The 21,546-nt window shown below is 45.3% G+C and overlaps 1 protein-coding gene across 1 annotated transcript in view; it reads right to left on the minus strand.

Annotated features, from left to right (window-relative positions):
- The window catches only part of KIF6 (kinesin family member 6), a 287,414-nt gene that overhangs the window by 244,956 nt on the left and 20,912 nt on the right, over positions 1-21,546 (minus strand). Inside the window, exons 4-5 of the mRNA XM_068232714.1 lie at positions 2,593-2,740; positions 330-439 (exon numbers count right to left, since the gene is read on the minus strand). Of these exons, the coding sequence (XP_068088815.1) occupies positions 330-439; positions 2,593-2,740 (258 nt within the window). The remainder of the gene's footprint in view (positions 1-329; positions 440-2,592; positions 2,741-21,546) is intronic.

Genomic DNA, 21,546 nt, shown 5'->3' on the forward strand with positions numbered 1-21,546 from the left:
CTGAGCAGTGAAGGATGAAGCAGAGAGCAGGGGAGGTGTTTTCTCTAATGTTCCCACTGATATACATGGTAAAATACATAAGGGTGCTTCGTCTCTGGTTCACTTTAAGGTGTCTAATAAAATAACTTACTTATCTTTTTAAAGTATTTTTTTTAACTCATTTTCAGAGGATTAAAAAAAACAAAAAACATTTATTGGGGTGTCTTCTCCATTCTCAAAATAGACAAGGCTCACAGGAGTTTGTCTTGTTTGGATGCTATCAGTGCACAGACATTACTACAATCACATAATGTTACTGATCAGGAAGTGGCGGCTCAGAGGTGACTTACGGGAGGTCTTCCAGCTTGGAGGCTTCATGTCTGGGATTGAGCAGATCGTAGCCGCACTCATTGTAGATCTCCAGGTAGGAGATGTGGAGGGTGTACACCTTGCTGCTGTCCTGATTGGAGAAAACACAGCCAATGAGAAGTCACAGGTACAACACAGGCTGCTGGGACTTCTCAGCAACCAACAATATCACAGATGCAGCGAGTGGAGGGATAACGCTACCATAACGAAAGCAAAGCTTCTCCAAATGTGCCAAATAACTTCACCTAGGAAGAGGAAGCTGGCGCTAGCAAATCATTCAACAGTTAACAAGCATTCTGGTTCACAAACTCAGCTGCCAGAAGCTGTGATTTGCTGTCACAGCAACTAGTAAAAATCATACAATTTTTGGATGAGTCCATCTCCTTTTGGGGGTTCTCAGAATTTCCTTTATTCTTCACACTATACTGGCAGCTGGACTAAGTAATGGAACCCACACATGAAACAATCTTTCTTTGTCCAATTCTAAAAAATGTATGTAGAAGGGTAAAATTAGTGACTATACTCTGAATAGATACTTTAGATAGTTCCTCATTTTATACAGAAGTGGTAAGATTGGATTAAAAAATATTGTATCGTTAGCGTGCACACATAAATCTGTACAGTTCCACTCCAGAGCAGTAATGTCCTGTCCTAGCAGTTTTGCATTCGTTTTCTATCAGTTTTACCTGACTGAACCAGAAATGTATACCTTCTGTGTGTGAACCCAGCCACAGAAACACAAAACTGATGATGATAGTCAAAGACTGACAGGACAGGACACCTTATTATGTGTGAAGCAAGCCTAACTGCTGCTCAGTAAGCACTTCTGAAAACAAAGAAAACTGAGAGAATTCTCTATGAGGAGACGGACTAGTCCAAAACCTGTCAGATCTGACCTACTGTAAGTGACAGTGACATAATAAAAAGAGCCAAGTAAAATTATTTAAAACTAGTAAAAAGGCCCTCCCATTAAAAAAAAAGGGGGGGTTGGTCACAGCCGCTACCCCCCGCCATGCGCGCACATACGCGTACCGCTTGCTCGTTCCCCACCACTGTCTGAAGTACAAGCACACAGGGAGCTGCTTGCTTGGCAGTTGGAAAAAGCTGTTATTTCCCACAATGCAATGAGAACCTCTGTGAACCACCCACAGCAAACTGTTAGATCCGGCCCTGTGTCCTAACTGCCCTGGCTGCGCACATGCTCAGTACAAAAAAAGCCAGGGACACACAATCATTCAGCTGATGACACAGGGACACTTGCACTTTATTGTATATGATACCGCCGGTTTCTACTACTTCAGTGATGCGAATGCAGCTACTTAGCCGCATCACATCACTTCCGCATTTCCCGATATGGAAGTGTATTGGAGGAGATGGGACGCGGCTGCGGGTTGATGCGGCCATGCGAGAATCTGCAGCATGCTGCAGATTCTCGGATCGCTCTGCACCGCTCCGCACAACATGCATGCAGTGGAAACTCTTCCATTGCCGTGCATGTGTTTCAGCATACACGCGGTGTGATGCGTCTATGTAGCCGCATCGCACCGCTCCTAGTGGAAACGGGCCCATAAACACATGATGTACCTGCGAATGAATATTACATACTTACCTCACCATCAGTTCCTATCAGAAGCTCACCATTTTCTCCTTACAATTTCTTCCAGTTCTGACAGGATTTTGTCAGAACTGCAATATATCAGTTGCTGTCAGTTATATATCAGTTGCTGTCATTTATAACTCAAAGCCCCCTGCTGGCATATAGCTTTTGTCTATACTGTATGTTACTTAAGCCCTCTCCAACGATTGGCTGTATTGCACAGCCTCTGCTTAATTGAAACTGTGAAAGCAGCCTTAATATTCTGTTTAGGTTTGGTTTTTTTTTGTAACACTGCATAGTGTGGGAGATGTGTGAGGCAATGGGGGAACTGTGTGTGTCAGAAATACCCCTTTTAACCAGCAGGTGGCATCCAGATCATTCTTCTCTTTCCTGGAATCTCTCTTATTTCTGAGTTGTAAAACACTCCACCTCCCCACTTATGAAAGAATTAACCGTTGATCCAGATATTGGTATATTTTAGCTTTAGGGCCCTTTCATACTGGCGCGGTGCATCGCGTCAATTTACCGCACTGCTACCGGAGGACAATGAAAGTCTCTGCAATACTGACATTAGCTCAGGAAGAAGTCAAACATTATCAGGGAGAAGTTTTATAGAATAATCAGACATTTGGTTAAGGTAGTTTTACCTTCTGGAACTGCTCAAATATAAAGGTCAGGGTCCTGGGGATAATGCCTCTGTCGCTGTATCGCTCAGCTCCTCCAGTGATGGTGAAGGTTTTGCCGCTGCCAGTCTGTCCATAGGCGAATATTGTTCCATTGTAGCCAGTCAGGACGCTGCAAAAACACACAGGGTATCTGTGAGGCAACAAGCATGCCGATTGCTGGTAGTTCCACACCTCAGGGTAGACACAAGCGTGGGGCCAACTTCCAAACCTGCACCCCCAGTCTGTGATATGTGCACAACTTGCTACATGCCCTCTACCTGCACCCAACCTGCTACCTGCCCCTACTTGTACCCAACCCACTACCTGCTCCACTACCTGCCCCCAACCAGTTACCTGCTCCCGACCTGCTATCTGCGCTCTACCTGCCCCAAACCTGTTACCTGCCCCCGCCCCGCTACCTGCCCTCTACCTGTACCTGACCCACTACATGCCCCCAATCCACTACCTTCTCCCCTACCTGGTCCCAACCCACTACCTGCTCCACCACCTGCCTCCAAACAGTTACCTGCTCCCAACCTGCTATCTGCGCTGTACCTGCCCTAAACCTGTTACCTGACCCCGCCCCACTACCTGCCCTGTACCTGACCCTCCACATGCCCCCAATCCACTACCTTCTCCCGTACCTGGTCCCAACCCGCTACCTGCCCTCTACCTGCACGCAATCTACTACATGTCCTAAACCCATTGCCTGCCCGCACCCCAATACTTGCTCTCAACCTGCACCAGACCCACTTACTGCCCCTTATCTGCACCTGACCCTCTACCTGCCCCCAACCCACTACCTGCAGCCCTACCTGCTCCTGACCCACTACCAGTTCCCCTACCTGCCTTCTACCTGCACTCGACTCACTACCTGTCCCTTACCTGCTCCCGACCAACCACCTGACCCAAACCCGTTACCAGTCCCAACCAGTTACCTGCACCAGACCTGCCACCTGCTCTCTACCTGCACCCAACCCACTACCTGCCGCAGACCTGCTACCTGCTCCCAACCCATTACCTGTCCTCCTCCTGTAACTGGCCCACTACCTGCCCCTTACTTGCACCCAACCCACTACCTGTAACACACGTTAAATTTTTATCACTGAACAATTTTACCATCTCATGCAGAATGAGAATTTACCTAAACTATCTGCTCATATTATTCAACTTATACTACATGGAGCTGGTAAAACTGGTCAATCAAAAGTGAGGTTGTATACCAGACTTTACTGCGCCCAAAACTGCTTTCCTAAAAGAAAAAAAGTTGACAAACTACGTATTTATTTATTTTGCTGAAACCCATCAACAGACAGAGGAAGTGACATCACAGTCTGACGGACACTTGCTGTGTATATTTAGGTCTATATTTTGGTTTAGGTCTAAATGGAGTGGAAGTAAATACGGAGCGGAGGTATTTCAGCTGGATAAATTACAGGCAGGCAGCTGCGGGGAAGGCGGACGGGTCAGAGAGTGCAGCACAGCTGGAGGGAGAGGAAGGCAATCAGACACAACACGCTGACAGGATTATTATTATGTATAAAGCTCCTCAGCCACTCTTTCTGCTCTCTGTATGAGCAGACTTCTGCAACCAGCATCTCTCCAGGTGCCGCAGAACTACACCTCCCAGAATGCATTGCAAGTCACAATTGCAAATACAAAAGTCTGAAAGACTACACACTAACTTTTTTCTTTTTAGAAAAGGGAAAAATATTGTGATTGTTTTACATTGGCATCAATCCATAAAGCTACATACACATTTGGAATCTTTTAGTCTACGTTCACAGTGAACGTTGCATTCTCTATATAACAGGAACGAAACAAAATTAAAAGGTTACACCGCACATTAGTGCTGCGCTGCGTTGGCTACAGTGAAGCATACAGTCAATGAAAAGTATGCTTCACCTCTACTGTAACATGCATGCTTATTGGTAGCATACCGCAATCCGTTCTACAGCGATGTTCCTCCAATCTGTGAATGTCGCACGGGGAAGCACTGCAGTGCGGTAAGCCGTGGAGCGGCCGTTACACCGCAAAGCACCACTGAGAACATGCCCTTTTGATTATTTTGGTTAAAGGCCCACTCCATATATGTACAAAGATATGCTTCTGGGCTCTGTGATAAGCAAAGTAAAACGCAAGTAGGGCTAACCCTCTAAAGGAGGATATAATAAAATTACCATTTATAAGAAGCAACAGTGGTGAGTAGACCTGTTGGCTGTATCTCTGGACAAAATGCTGCTATATTGTGATTACATGTTCTTTTTTTCCTGCACTTTCCACCACCCTGGCACCTTGCACTTTACTTCACCCCTGACAAAGCAGCCTATACAGAGGTGAAACATGTAGGATTTGTTAGGGGATCACTGTTTTATTTTATTAGATTGATGACAGGGAGGGGACCACAACAATAGCACGGCAACCCAAACATTGCCTCATAGGAACCGCCATCAAGCTGATTAGGAACCCACGAATGGTACAATTTTCAGCAAAGAATCACCCAAGCGATCAGAAAAATCTAAATAATATGGCATAATACATCAATTATTTCACCATCAATGAACCAATCTATACTTCTTATCCATCTCCACCGATAATAGATCTGTTTTTCAACTTTTTGACTTAATTATCATTGAAAGATCACCTTTACAATCAGTCACAGTCAATTTGGGACATCAACGAGGATTATTTTCAGCCAATTAGATCACATTTATCTGATCGTTCAGGAGATTCTTCACTGAAAATTGTACCGTTAGTGAGCAACTTTAGTAGTTTAAAACCCATGCAGCCCAAACATATTGAAAATCTTAGTCCAGAAATCATCTTTTTTATTTTAAATACCCCAACCCCTTCCATATTCACACATGGGAGTTGTGAATTGTGTAGGAAACACTATCCCACCCTCCAAATTCAATTGTTATGCCTCTCCCTGGGCCAAAACTGCCACTCCTATAACCCCCCCACATGACTACTTATTGCCATGCACTCCCCTATCTACGTCATGCTGCCATAGCTCCGCCTCCCTGCTGCTTCTCATAAAGAGTGGGGGGAGTTAGGACTTTGACAGCCATGCACCCCTACAGCCATTGGTTACTTGATGGTCAATAACCTGCTACTCAGCTGCTCGTCTCATTCATCTTTCTTCCTACTCTTCCTCTGCTGCTCCTCGCTGCCAAGCTCTTCATTGGCTACCAATTAACCAGAGAATCCAGTTCAAACTCCTAACCCTAACCTACGAAGCTCTCCATAATCTCTCTCCTGTGTACATCTCCTCGCTAGTTTCCAGATACCAACCCAACCTCAATCTCAGATCTGCACATGACCTATTATCCTCCTCTAGAATCACCTCTTCACATTCACATAGTTACAGTTACTTGGGTTGAAAAAAGACATACGTCCATCGAGAAAACAAAGAAAACAACCAGAAAACAAAGTACAACACCAGCTTCCTCCCTCACATATCCCTGTTGATCCAGAGGAAGGCGAAAAACCCTTACAAGGCATGGTCCAATTAGCCCCAAAAGGGAAAAAATTCCTTCCCGACTCCAGATGGCAATCAGATAACATCCCTGGATCAACATCATTGGGCATTCCTAGTAATTGTAGCCATGGATGTCTTTCACCGCAAGGAAAGCATCTAAGCCCCCTTTAAATGCAGGTATAGAATTTGCCATAACTACTTCCTGTAGTTCACATGCTTCACCCCTCCTCTGGAATCCTTTACCACGACACATCTGTTACTCTCCAATCTTTAAATGTGCTCTCAAAACTCACTTTTTCTGTATACCGCATACGCTCTACTATAGGCTAGTTCACCTTCTGACCTCTGACCAAGTTGTACTTCCTACCAGATAACCTAAAACACACTGCCTCTAGGTATGATTATTGTATACTACCCCCCCCCCCCCCTCTAGTTTCCCAGCTATTCCTTTAGATCGTAAGCTCACAAGGGCAGGTCTCTCTCACCCTTTTGCGTCTGGGATTTTGTTACACATTTATTCACATTAATTCTGGCACTGTTATTACTTATTCTGTATCTTGTACCAACTCTGTATTTTATATATTGGTGTATACCATTGTCTGTATTATTTTGTACCCTATGGGTGTTTCTTACTTTGTACAGCGCCACGGAATATGTTGGTGCTTTATAAATCAATAATAATAATTCCAGTTTGTGTGCAAGTTGTACTGAGTTTGGAACGAGGCCCATCAGATGCAATTCCTGGCAATTCTGATAGCTCAAACTCCAAGCTGCATAACATTTGAATTTAGCATGAAAGCCAGAATGATAAGACTATCATTGACCTTCTATTGCGTTAATATAGAGGTGATTAAAGCATACACCGCACCTTCCATAGAGGACACCCTCCTGTGTTGGAAGTTTCGGCATATGAGCAGAGAGGGAAACATGGTGTTATGGCAAGTGGCAAACCTGCTGACCTTCCCACTGAGGTGAGGGATCACCAAGAGCGTAGAGTCTAAGGGGGAGATTTATCAACGCATTACCAACAGTTTTTTCTTCTCAATCTGTTCTAACCAGCAGGGAGAACAGTTCTGCATGATAATAAGAACCTTTTTAAATCCCAGGTAATAGTGGCAATTTAGCATGAATTTCTAGAGCTGCACTACAGTTAAGAAAAGTGCAAATCCATCCCTTAACTGGCACAGATTAAGAAGTGCTTAATAGCAGTTCTACAGATGTAGAAATGCAGGCTAGACATGATTGCAAAGTGCAGGCTAGACATGATTTGTGTGGTGCTCCTCCACCCTGCTGAATTCCTCCTTAGAGCCTGCTGCTATCAATACAGCAAGTGTGTTGGTTACCTCAGCAACAGCAATTCCCCTCACACACTGCACTGTCTGAGAGACCTTCCTAGCTCCTCCTATTTAACAACAGTTTTAGAAGGCATCTGCACTATCTAATGATTTCTTAAGATGTCTGAGACAGTTCTGTATGGATTTCTAAAAATTCTACCAATATTTTGTCTCAAACACTCTTGATAAATCTGGCCCACAGTGCCCACGGGTGTTCACCAGAGCGCCCCGCAAGGGACGATGGACTTTCAACTGCCTATTGTTCACCAGGTTACTGCAGTGTTGAGGTCAATACGTCAAATTCTGCAGCAGTAAGCAGAAGCGAAGTAGGGGGTCACAGGCAGAGGTAGGCAGATAACAAGCGGAGTCAAGGTCACAGGCCGAGGACGGGGCAGGCAGATATCAAGCGAAGTCAAGGTCACAAGCCGAGGTCAGGGCAGGCAGATAACAAGCGGAGTCAAGGTCACAAGCCGAGGTCGAGGCAGGCAGATAATAAGCAGAGTTGAGGTCACAGGCCGGGGTCGGGGCAGGCAGATAACAGAGTTGAGGTCACAAGCCAAGTGTCAGAACGGGTAATCAACACAGGGATTCAACAGGAACAGGCTCATCCAGAACTATCAGAAACAACAGCACTGTGGCTGTGGGCAGGAGAGCTTATATAGGGAAATCTGGCGCCAAAGAGCGGCGCATGCGTACAAGCACATGCTAACCCTCTGCGCATGCATACGTCGCAACGTCCAGTGCTCGCAAGCGTAACTTTATCCGCGTGCGCCAATGACCTTGCGTACGCATGCGTACTATGTGGATGACCCGGAAGCGGGTGCCATAGAGAAATAAAGCCCCGAGAATTTGGCGGCTGGGACCAGGACGGTGAGTATGACACATGGGGGGGGGGGGTATTGTAGAGAGTGATGGGCCCTGCTTAGTGTTAGACAGTCAGGTTAGGAAGGAGAAGCAGAGTAAGAGAATAATGCACATAAATATGCTTCAAAGCAGTACTATCTCCTTCCTGTGAGCGGAGGCCTGCTTTAAGCATAAGTCAGATACCATGTAGATCTCTGCCATGGTCTGCGGTTGTGGTGTTTCAGAGGTCACAAGCTGTGTGCCTGTTTTGCACATATTTGCATCATTATTCATACGTAGTGATGTTTGTGTGTATGTCAGATATTCTTGCTATGTTACTCGTGTTTAATGCCAACAACCACAAATCTCTCCAAGCCGCATACATGATAATCAGGTACGACGTGTTCCCGGGCTGAACAAACGGCTGTTATACATCACCATTATCACAGACGCTTTACCGATCACTCTGTGCCCGAGGTGTGTGTGACCGAGGAGCGAGACCCAAAACTATTGCTAATAGTTAGAATATCGGCAAACTTACAATATTCAACTACCGGCCTCAACTAACCTACCTCTCACACTAAAGGTGGAAACACATCATGCAACTTAATTTTGTTTCGATTCGAGCATTCCAATCCAATTTTCTGATTGATCAGAGGTTTCAATCAGAATATTCGACGTACCACACATGTATATTGACGTATATAGACTGCCGCAATTTTGAGATAAACAATCGAAAGCTCTGAAAAATCGGTTGATTTAAATCAGGGGTCTCAAACTCGCAGCCCGCGGGCCATTTGCGGCCCTCGATACAATATTTTGTGGCCCTCGCCGGCAAAAGCTTCCTTATAGTTCGCTTCAGTGCTCCCAAGTAATCCGCCGCGTGCCCGCCGCTAAACGAGGGCTGCAGAGCCCCTAAATCGCCTGGGGGGCAATCCACCGGCATTTCCTGGAAGGGGCAGAGCTTTCAGCTTCAGCTCTGCCCCTCCTGACGTCAATCGCTCCACGGATCGCCCCCTCTCCCCGCCCCTCTCTGTGAAGGAAGAGTGAGAGGGGCGGGCAGAGGCGGCGATGCGCCGTGATTGTGAAATTCCTTATGCGGCCCAGCCTCATCCTGACTTTGCCTCCTGCGGCCCCCCAGATAAATTGAGTTTGAGACCCCTGATTTAAATAATTGAAAGAATGTAAAAAAAAAAATGTACTGAATAGTTAAATTCACTTTTTTTTCTAGTTGAATACAATTTCACAATCCATCACACACACCATACAATTCTTGATAAAGTTGGTCTAAATTTTCCAACACGTCCAATTCCCCCCCCCCCCCCCCCCCCCAAAAAAAATTCATTTGGATTTATCAATTGAAAACAAAGAAAATCTCTCAATTTTTAAGGACTGCAGATTGAAATTATGGAATTGGTGAAAAATATTATCTTTTAATTCTATCTCTGCCTAAAGCTATAAAAAAACAAAAAAAAACAAACAAACAAAAAAAAAAAACCACGCACACAAACACACACCGTAGGTCAATGTTAGTCTATGGGGCCTTTCATACTGGTGCTGTGCGGTACAACAGAAGTGACATTTTCACCGCATCCCCGATGTGAGGGCAAACCTACGTTACCGTGCGGCTCTGCGGCGACGTGCAGCGGACTAGAAGTCATGTAAGTCTATGGCAACCCATGTTTGTTAAAATGCCTGTTTTACGTGTCGCACATGCGTGGAAGCGTATTTTAACAATACACTTCTGCGCACGTGATCGCTTCGGTCACAGGAAGTGAGTGTCATACTTCCTGCTCGGCCGGCTACCAGACGGGGTTTACTGCGCGCTAACGCGGTAATCCCTGAAGGCCTGTTTTTGGCGTGCAGTGCGGCTCCTGGGCACCGCACCGCTACTGCCTATCTGCAGTGTGAAACCGGCCGAAGACTAAACCTCCCCCTTCTTACCCCTAACACTACCCTCTTCTACAGCATTTTACAGAGTAAATACATAGTCATGTCTCTGGCTGTCCTCAGAGAAGCTCACAATCTAATCCCTTCCATAGTCATAGTCTAATGTCCTACCATATTATTATTATTATTATTATTATTTATATAGCATGGACTACTCTTGCAGCAGTTTACAGAGTACATAGTCATGTCCCTGACTGTCCTCGGAGGAGCTCACAATCGAATCCCTATCACAGTCATATGTCTGTAGCCTACAGTCAAATTTAGGAGGAAGCCAATTAACATATATGTATGTTTTGAGCAGTGTTTCTCAAACTTTTCCTTGTGACTCCCCAACGGTGCATGTTTTGCAGGCAACCTCACCTATGCACAGGTGCAGTAATTAGTGTCTCATCTAGGTGGATTCCATGTAGCTGAGACACCAATTTCCCCACCTGTGCATCGGTGAGGTTGCCTGCAAAACATGCACTGTTGGGGAGTCACAAGGCCAGTTTGAGAAACACTGGTTTAGAAGATTTGATTTCTAGTCACATGACCCTATCATGATCCTACAGTCATCAAAACAACCATATTACTGGCAATTACCCATAAGTCTCTGTGATTCTGGAGAGAGCTATTGTTAATAGAAGGTTATCTGTGGCATAATCGTCTACTCTGGCACACGCCCTATTGCCTGACATGTCCAACGGAATCCAAATGTTTCGCATTCCGGGTTCCAATTACTGCAAATATTTGCTATTATTTTGCTATTTTGGCTCTTGGGCAGATCATTTACATCACAAACAAGCAGAAAAACGTTCCGTGCCCCCTAGGGGCATGCTTTCCCCATCAGATTTTAACACTGGTTCCGATATTAAAAATAGAACATTTCATGCTCACGTGTTCCTCTCTTTCCATTACAAAGCGCTCAGCGATGTCTCCCGAGGTGAGAAGGTGTGACGTAAAGTTGAGTTACCCGTGACGTGTCGGATGCCGGAGATGCGGAATTATTAGCCTATTTTCCAGTGAATGTACAATCACAAACCGAAGCGAATAAATAATAGGCGCAGAATGTACCGCAGGTAGTAGAATTAATGAGCAGCAGATGTGGGTCACAAGGTCCAGAGGGAACATGCGTGGGTTTGGGTAATGGAAAGTCAACGGAGAGGACATCAAAGATCCTTCAGAAAAACAGGTTATGCAAGCAGCCCCAGAGAGTAGAGATGTACTGCGGACTATCTACTGCCATAAGTTATCCTCCACTGGAGGAAGGAAAGTCAGGTGCCTGATGGAAATTCTTCACTGGAGGAAGGGAAGTCAGGCATGTTATGGATATTCCCTACGCGATATGCCCTATGCGTTTCGTCATACGTCTCATCAGGGGAGCCCCCGATGAGGCGTATGATGAAACGCGTATGGCGTGGCTAAGCCAACAGGAAGTGTTGCAGTGCATGAAGGCGACGTCCTCGGAGTTTTTATTACATGCTTGATAATCTTGATGTTTGTGAGTAGCGCTACCTTTTACTACTGATCTTAATTAAAGGTTTTACACTATGTAAGTTTATTCAGTTGCAGTGGGCTGTTTTTGGTTGATGGTGAGGGACTGAACACACCAGGGAGAGGAACCACTGAGTATTATTGGACAGTGCACATATGTGTTTGAAGCTGTCTGTGACTGGGGCAGCCAAGATATAAGGTGAGCACAGTCTTTGAAGGTGCTGGGTGCAGGAGTGCTGTTGTGGTGGCCCCCGGTAAATACACGGTGACTTGCCTGGCAGTGGTGTGTCCCCCCCCCCCCCCCCTAAAAAAACCTCTTTTTTGAAACAGCCTAAGCAATGTTTTTGTCCTTTACATATATATGAGGAGCGTTTTTAAAGCGTGAGAAGTTGGAGATCCAATACTGTGTGATCTCACAAGCTGAGTGAGCTGTCCGTGGGGCTGGGCAGCCATTTCAGAAGATGAGAGTGGGCCCTAGTGGTGGTGGAGCACAAGAAGGTGGTGATATTGTAATATACCACACGGGCCATACTAGGTGGAAGATTCTTATAGCCTTACAGCCTATGCAATTAACTTTTTATGTCTTTTTTTGAAGTGCACTGGATCTGAAGATCGGAGTGGAACAGCCTGCATATTCTGTGGACATTATCTAGTGGACTGTGAGGCAGTGCATGGTTAAAAATGCTGTTTCTATGTTATGGGGACTCTTCACTGGAGGAAGAGAAGCCAGGCAGGTTATGGGGACTCTTCACTGGAGGAAGAGAAGCCAGGCAGGTTATGGGGATTCTTCACTGGAGGAAGAGAAGCCAGGCAGGTTATGGGGATTCTTCACTGGAGGAAGAGAAGCCAGGCAGGTTATGGGGATTCTTCACTGGAGGAAGAGAAGCCAGGCATGTTATGGGGACTCTTCACTGGAGGAAGAGAAGCCAGGCAGGTTATGGGGATTCTTCACTGGAGGAAGAGAAGCCAGGCAGGTTATGGGGATTCTTCACTGGAGGAAGAGAAGCCAGGCAGGTTATGGGGATTCTTCACTGGAGGAAGAGAAGCCAGGCAGGTTATGGGGATTCCTCACTGGAGGAAGGGAAGTCAGGCATGTTATGGGGACTCTTCACTGGAGGAAGAGAAGCCAGGCATGTTATGGGGACTCTTCACTGGAGGAAGGGAAGTCAGGCATGTTATGGGGACTCTTCACTGGAGGAAGAGAAGCTAGGCAAGTTATGGGGACTCTTCACTGGAGGAAGGGAAGTCAGGCATGTTATGGGGACTCTTCACTGGAGGAAGAGAAGCAAGGCCCGTTATGGAGATTCCTCACTGGAGCAAGAGAAGCCAGGCATGTTATGGAGATTCCTCACTGGAGGAAGAGAAGCCAGGCATGTTATGGGGGTTCATCACTGGAGGAAAAGAAGCCAGGCATGTTATGGGGGTTCATCACTGTAGGAAGAGAAGCAAGTCCCGTTATGGGGATTCCTCACTGGAGGAAAAGAAGCCAGGCATGTTATGGAGATTCCTCACTGGAGGAAGAGAAGCCAGGCATGTTATGGAGATTCATCACTGGAGGAAAAGAGGCCAGGCATGTTATGGGGGTTCATCACTGGAGGAAGAGAAGCAAGTCCCGTTATGGGGATTCCTCACTGGAGGAAGAGAAGCCAGGCATGTTATGGAGATTCCTCACTGGAGGAAGAGAAGCCAGGCCCGTTACGGGGGTTCATCACTGGAGGAAGAGAAGCCAGGCCCGTTATGGGGATTCTTCACTGCAGGAAGAGAAGTAGATAGCAGGGCCTCTTCACTGGCAGAAAACCCAGGCCCGATATGGGGAAAGCCTGGATTAGATGTAAATGGCTGGGATTAGTGATTCTTTCCTCTGAAAGGGGCCCGTAAATCAGCTCATGCTTAAATACAGAGATGAGAATTAACTTAACTTTTCCAATTTGACACAAATTTGGTAGCAGTTGGTACCTAAAGGTGCATAATCCGCAAAACTGTGATAAGGATTCGATCCTTTGGGTGACATTTTAGCGGCCGAGCACTGTACAGATGCCTCGTTTTGCTATATCTGTCTGTTGTTGTGAAGGCGAGAGGAGGGATGACGCGTGGCACATTATGTAAGTGGCTTCTGGCAGGAGTGTTAAAGAGGAGCACTGCAAAGTGTGCAAGAACATCATTTGACCTCCCAGAGTTCACTCGGGCAGAAAACTGCATGAAATCATTGCCTAAGCCAGTGGTCCTCAAACTAAGGCCCACGGGCTGAATGTGGCCCCCTGAGGCCTTTTTACCGGCCCCCCACACACAAAATGTATTACTTATAGATGTGGTCAGCTACATCTTTAAATATTGGTGGTCCGCATATGGAATAGCCGTGCTGGCATCACCCATCCACATGGAAGCCAGAAAGCAGTATTTCGCCAATTACAAATCAAATTCCACATCAGGTTGGTGACAATGCTGTCTAATTGGACTGCAGGTCGTCACCTGGGTATGCTTCACTGTCTGGCCCGCAAATACTTCTACATCATTTTATGTATACTCCGGCCCCCCAGCAGTCTGAATTATGTTAACCCGGCCCTCGGCCCAAAACGTTTGGGGACCCCTGCCCTAAGCTGTGACATCACTGGGAGGGCGTGGTTACAGAACAACACACCGCAATATATAGTCACAAGAAGCATTTCTTATGCTGAAACCAGGAAAAGTTATATAAAAATGGGTATTCTGAATATTTTTTATGTCCTGCTAGGAATCATTACAGGTGCTCTTTAAAGGGAATCTAAAGTGAAAATAAACTTATGAGATAATGATTTGTATGTGTAGTACAGCTAAGAAATAGAGCATTAGTAGCAAAGATATGAGTCTCATATTGTTACCAGTACAGGAAGAGTTAAGAAACTTCACTTGTTATCTATGCAAAACAGCTTCTCTGAGCTCTCTGACCGGAGTGGGTGGAAGACGGAGCTCTTTTCTGCAGCACTTATACATCAAATAAACAGTAAAAGATATGGTGTTACTGCAGGGAAGGGCAAAGGAGTTATTAGCTCTGCTCTGTTTCATAGATTAAAATACAGAGTGTACTTGGTAAACTGCAAATATTAGACAATGATGCAATGTTATAAAAATAAAGTTACCGTATATAACTAAAAATAAAAATATGAGACTCTTATTTACTACTAATGTTCTATTAATTATCCATACTACACATACAATTCATCATACTTTTTTTTGCTTCAGTGTCACTTTAAGGAGGGGAACAATGCGTTCACAATCCGATGCTCCAGGTAGCAAGGTTGGGGGACACCTGTATACACTTGAGATACTTGGCCAAGACGTTCACAATTGGGCTGAGTGTAGCAGAGCGTGTGTGCGCGCGGCTTAACTTTGAACCAAACCAATCAAAATCACCTACAGCAGCAGCATACACATTCCAACTAAACTTGCCTGAACATGGAAACAACAGCACCCTCTAGTGTTTGGAGACCAAAAAGCGCTGGTAAACATGGAACCTTCTCGCGCAGCAACCTACCTACCTGGTAACACTACAAGTCTCCTACGGTCCCACAGAGGGTGATCACGTTAATTTCAGTTGCTGATTATGAATCTGACAGGACTGGCCCGATATTTATACGTAGGACCCCCTCAAATCTTCCGCTGCTGCAGCTGGCTACCTCAGGCCGGGTATAATGGAAGCTCTGCAATTTCCCAAGTTATAACTCTAGGAAAACAAGAAGGATTTTCATCGCTGAAGCAAGAAGAGGCCTGCTGACAGCTTTGTGGCAGCGCTGATGGAGCGGGCATCAGACCAAAGGGATTCGAGCATCGGCCAATTGTCTTCCGATGGAGCGTGACGGATTCAGAACACGTTTTTTAATAACGGCAGAACTAAGAATACCTCCTGCTTCCTGTCTGTCATGTGGAAGGGAGAGAGAGAAAATCTGTATAAACAGCAGGCTGGGGATGGAAACTCTCCCCACTGTTACATAGAAAGTCAGAGAGTGGATACAGTGAATCACTCCCCGGCCGCCCCTGCACCGGCCACGTTACCACGACGCAAACAAACACTCCATTCTGAGGAGCTGCCGTGATGTCACACAAGGGTGGTTAACCCTTCACTGATTGGATGGGAAAGTTCTCTACAGCAATGTTGGATGGTTCAGGTGCGTTTTTAGGATTTGAACGGTATAGACTAGAGCCATCGTCTTCTGGACAGAGCCCAATGCTGACCAGACACGCATAGCTTCTCAAAACAAGCGCATAAATAAATGCACGATTCTTTCCTACTGCTGTCATCAACATCCAACAATTCCAGTACATGTGGTTTTGGAAAAACCAGTAGAGCAAAAACAGTGAAACAATTGAGGAAGGGTTCTGCTATTCCCACCTTATAGGGGAAGAGACACTAGGCAAGGTGACCAGGGTGACAGTAGGTCCTCTGGCAGCTGGTATAGAAGGCAGCAGATGTGAGATTTATGTATGGACATACTGTGGAGAAAAGTTCAGTGAGGAGGGGAAGTAATTATCTGTGATAAAGGTGGGAAGCCGAAAACGGTCGGGTTGGAGAGTGGGCAAGTTTTTTTATTTCAAGCAAAAACCACTTTGCTTGTGCATGGTGTCAAAACTCGATTATATGCTAAAAAGGGACGTGTGTGCAGGGACCCACAAAGTGAGTTCTTCTTATTGGTGGATTTCTTTTATTGAACCTAAAGTGAATCTGAAGCGAAAATTGAAAAAAACAGCAGATACTTACCTAAGAAGAGGTCCCTCCCATTCCTCTCCTCATTCCCCAGCAGGCTTCTCCGATTGAATCCCCTACTGCGGGAGACTTTGGAAGTCTTCAGGTACCCGAGTGCTCCCAAAGACTGGTGGCTCCATACTGATCATGTGTTCGCAGTATGGAGCGACCCGTCCTGAGGAGCCCAAGTCCTCCCGAACACTTCCGAAGCCCACCTGGAGCAGAAGAGAGCTGACTATGACCGAGCCATTGAAGACTGCCAATGGGGAAGCCAGCGCAAGAACGACGGGATGAGGAGAGGAACGGGAAGGCTCGACTCAGAACCTTCCCTCTCATTAGGTAAGTATCTGGGGGTTTCTTTAATTTTTCTTCAGACTCCCTTTAATAATGTTTGGAAACTTTATGACCAGTATCTAATGCCATCTCATTATCTGTGTGATGGGGGACACCTGTGTGAGTCTTTGAGCACTGGGTTGCTACAAGCAGTCAGAAGTTCTGGTTAGATTTAATACTGGTGAAATACTGAGGAATGACTGGATTTAGGAGGGGAAGCTTGTGAGAAGTATTGGCTACAGCCATGTGAGCAGTACATCTGGGTGGAAAGTAGGTTCCAAGAGGAGGAAGCTTGTGAAAAGTCTTACATATAAGTGTGTGAGGAGGACACCTGGTGGAGAGAAAAGTTCAGCAAGGAGGGGAAACTTGTGAAAAGTCATTGATGTGAGAGCTTGAGGAGAAGACCTTGGTGGAGGGTAGGAGATGGTGTAGAGGAAAGTTCTGTGTGGAGGAGAAGCTTGTGAGAAGTCTTGGATATAAAGGAATGAGGATGAGACCTGGATGAAGGGTAGGACATGGCATGGAGAAAAGTTCTGTGAGGAGGAGAAGCTTGTGAGAAGTCTTAGATACAACCAAATAAGGAGTAGATCTGCGTGAAGGAAAGGTTCCATGAGGAGGGGAAGCTTGTGAGAAGACTTGGATATGAAGGTGTGAGGATGAGACCTGAGTGAAGGGAAGGGTATGGCAAGGAGGAAAGTTCCGTGAGGAAGGGAAGCTTGTGAGAAGTCTTGGCTACAAACAAATAAGAAGTAGATCTGGGTGGAGGATAGGTTCCGTGAAGAGGGGAAGCTTATTTTCTTTGCTACTAATGTTCTATTAATTATCCATGCTAAACATACAATTCATTATATCATACCTTTTAAGGAGGGGAACAATACATTCAGGATCTGATGCTCCAGGTCTTTAAGCAAGGTTGGAGGACACCTGTACACACGAGACACTTGGCAAAGACGTTCACAATTGGGCTGAGTTTAGCAGAGCGTGTGTGCACACAGCTTAATTTGGAACAAGTCCAATTAAAATCACCTGCAGCAGCAGCAGCATGGAGACAGCAGCACCCTCTAGTGTTTGGAGACCAAAAAGCGCTGGTAAACATGGGGCCTTCTTGTGCAGCAATCTACCTACCCGTTAGCACCACAAGTCCCCTACCATCCCACAGGGCATGATCACATTAATATCAGCGCCTGTTGCTGGAAAATACAAATCTGACAGGACTGGCCCGATATTTATACGTAGGACCCCTCAAATCATCAGCTGCTGCAGCTGCCTACCTCAGGCCGTGTATAATTGAAGCTCTGCAATTTCCCAAGTTATAACTCTAGGAAAACAAGAAGGATTTTCATCGCTGAAGCAAGAAGAGGCCTGCTGACAGCTTTGTGGCAGCCTGATTGAGTTCCGTGAAGAGCGGAAGCTTTTGAGAAATCTTGGATACAAGCGTCTGAGGAGGAGACCTTGGTGGAGAATAGATTCCATGAGGAGAGGAAGCTTGTGAAAAGTTTTGGATATAAGCGTGTGGGGAGAAAACCTAGGCGGAGGGTGGAATATGGTAAGGAGGAAAGTTCCGTGAGGAGAGGTAGATTGTGCAAAGTCATTGATATACAGTTATGTTCAAAATTATTCAACTCCCACTGAAATTGAGTGTTTTGGCCAGTTTGACATTGATTTTGATCATTTCAGTCATCTTGTTTACAATTAAATCAAAGAGATACTTGTAAGTCAGACAAATATAACATAATATTTATAATGAAATAACCACAAATGTCTTCTCTGTGCTCACATCATTGTCAGTTTTATTCAACCCCCAAGTGACATTCATTCTTAGTACTTAGTACAACATCCTTTTCCAGTTATAACAGCTTTTAAACGTGAAGCATAGCTTGACACAAGTGTCTTGCAGCGATCTACGGGTATCTTAGCCCATTCTTCATGGGCAAAAGCCTGCAGTTCAGTCACATTCTTAGGCTTGCGTGCTGCAACTACTTTCTTTAAGTCCCACCAGAGGTTCTCAATCGTATTTAAGTCTGGTGACTGGGATGGCCACTCCAAAATGTTCCAGCCTTTAATATGCAACCATGCTCTAGTGGACTTGGAGGTATGCTTAGGATCATTGTCCTGTTGAAAGGTCCAACGTCTCCCAAGCCTCAGGTTTGTGACGGACTGCATCACATTTTCATCCAATATCTCCTGGTACTGAAGAGAATTCATGGTACCTTGCACACGCTGAAGCTTCCCTGTACCTGCAGAAGCAAAACAGCCCCAAAGCATGATTGACCCCCCGCCATGCTTCACAGTAGGCAAGGTGTTTTCTTCATAGGCCTTGTGCTTCCTCCTCCAAACATAGCAGTGATCCATGGGCCCAAACAGTTCTAATTTTGTTTCATCAGTACACAGAACACTATCCCAAAACTTTTGTGGTTTGTCCACATGACTTTTGGCATACTGCAGTCGACTCTTCTTATTCTTTGGAGACAGCAAGGGGGTGCGCCTGGGAGTTCTGGCATAGAGGCCTTCATTACACAGTGTGCGCCTTATTGTCTGAGCTGAAACTTCAGTACCCGCATCTGACAAATCTTTTTTCAGTTCCTCAGCAGTCACACAGAGACTTTTCTCCACTTTGCGCTTCAGGTAGCGCACAGCAGTTGAAGTCAGCATCTTCTTTCTGCCACGACCAGGTAGCGTTTCAACAGTGCCCTTTGCCTTGATTTTGCGAATGATGCTTCCTATGATGTCTCTTGGTATGTTTAACATCTTTGCAATCTTCTTATAGCCATTGCCCTTCCTGTGAAGAGAAATCACCTCTTCTCGTCTTCCTGGACCATTCTCTTGACTTCAGCATGTTTGTAAACACACCAAAAAAATGTCTAGAAGGAGCTGAGTATCACAGTCATTTTAAATCTGCCTAATTGCTGCTTATTATGCTTGATTACTGCTCGTTAACATCCACAGGTGTTTTCAATACCTGACCGAAAACACTTGAATGAACCTCTGTTCTTAAGAGTGGTAGTCTTTAAAGGGTTGAATAATTGTGTCAATGAAGAAATCACAAAAAAAAAAAAAACACCATTTAATACTGTATTACAAAAACATCAGTCATTTTAGTTGCATTTGGTTCTTGAAAAAGTCCTTGTAAGATTACATTCTGAACACAATTACAAATGTACACTATATTCCCTAAAACCCTTTACAGCATTGGGGGTTGAATAATTTTGAACACAGCTGTAAGCTTGTGAGGAGGAGTCCTGTGTGTAGCAAAGGTTCTGTGAGGAGAGCGAGCTTTTGAGAAGTGAGTGACATGACTATGTACTCTGTAAAGTGCCGCAGAAGATGTCAGTGCTATATAAATACTTCATAATATGGCAGAGCATTAGACTAGGACTATGGTGAGGATTAGATTGTGAGCTCTGCTGAGGCCAGTCAATGACATGACTATGTACTCTGTAAAGTGCTGCAGAAGATGTTCGTGCTATATACAGTAAATACATAGTAATAAGTCTGTGAAAGATGTAGACACTAGAATAATTGCGAACGGCCCTTACAGAGGGACGGCAGGTAGCAGCAGCCCCCTCATGATGGTTGCACACTGGCAGAGCCCAGGACGGGCACACAAACATCAGTGCAAGCCCCTAACCCTCTCTAGCGAGGCAGATATTCTGACAGGAGATCAGAGGAAGCATCCAGGGACATGATGTACTGCTGAGCTACGAGCTGGGCTCTCCAATCATCACACCGCAGCTGGAGAGAAGTCAGCCTGCTTCAAGCTGCCGAGCGGAATTCTACAGCTGTGTGCACAAGATGCGGGGAATCACGAGAGGAACAGCTGGGGGCTCAGTGCTGACTGTGAGGAGGAGCTGCCACTGCAGAGCCAGGGATGAGCATTATACCTGCGCCGGTGTTATGGTGGTACTGGGCATCTGCAAGCTTGACTTTAACCACTTTGGTACCAGCGGTCTCTGGCCCCTTAAAGGATACCCGAAGTGACATGTGACATGATGAGATAGACATGTGTATGTACAGTGCCTAGCACAAAAATAACTATGCTGTGTTCCTTTTTTTCTTTCTCTGCCTGAAAAAGAGTTAAATATCAGGTATGCAAGTGGCTGACTCAGTCCTGACTTAGACAGGAAGTGACTACAGTGTGACCCTCACTGATAAGAAATTTCCCTTTATTACCTCTTTCTTGCTCTCTCAGAAGCCATTTTCTGCTATGAAAATGTTTTATAGTTGGAATTTCATATCAGTGAGGGTCACACTGTAGTCACTTCCTGTCAGGACTGAGTCAGCCACTTGCATACCTGATATTTAACTCTTTCAGGCAGATAAAGAAAAAAAGGAACACATCATAGTTATTTGTGTGCTCGGCACTGTACATACACATGTCTATCTCATCATGTCACATGTCAGTTCGGGTATCCTTTAAAGGAAACCTGAGATAAACAGATACCCAAAAGTGTATGCCAAATACAGTCTATTCCTGTAATGTTTGTTGCTCTCCTGTGCTCGTTTCATTCTTAATTTTTTATTTTTATCCTGTCTAAAATCCAAGATAGCCACCATCTGCTTCCGGGTCAGTGTCACTGTGTGTAAAGTTCTCCATCGATTGTTTTTCCAGTCGTTTCCCAACTCGATTCGCTTATCTTCCGCTCGTTTTTCTTATCTTTTTTTCTATTCACTTCTATGAGAAATCGAGTGGTAAAACGACCGAGAGTAATATCAGACATGACGGAATTTATCAATCGAACAATCTATCGTGCGGAAAAACGAAACGTATGTTCCCAGCATATCTCAAGCCTGGACACTAATTAACT

This window comes from Hyperolius riggenbachi, chromosome 4 (assembly GCF_040937935.1).
Source record: "Hyperolius riggenbachi isolate aHypRig1 chromosome 4, aHypRig1.pri, whole genome shotgun sequence".
NCBI classification, from domain to species: Eukaryota; Metazoa; Chordata; class Amphibia; order Anura; family Hyperoliidae; genus Hyperolius; species Hyperolius riggenbachi.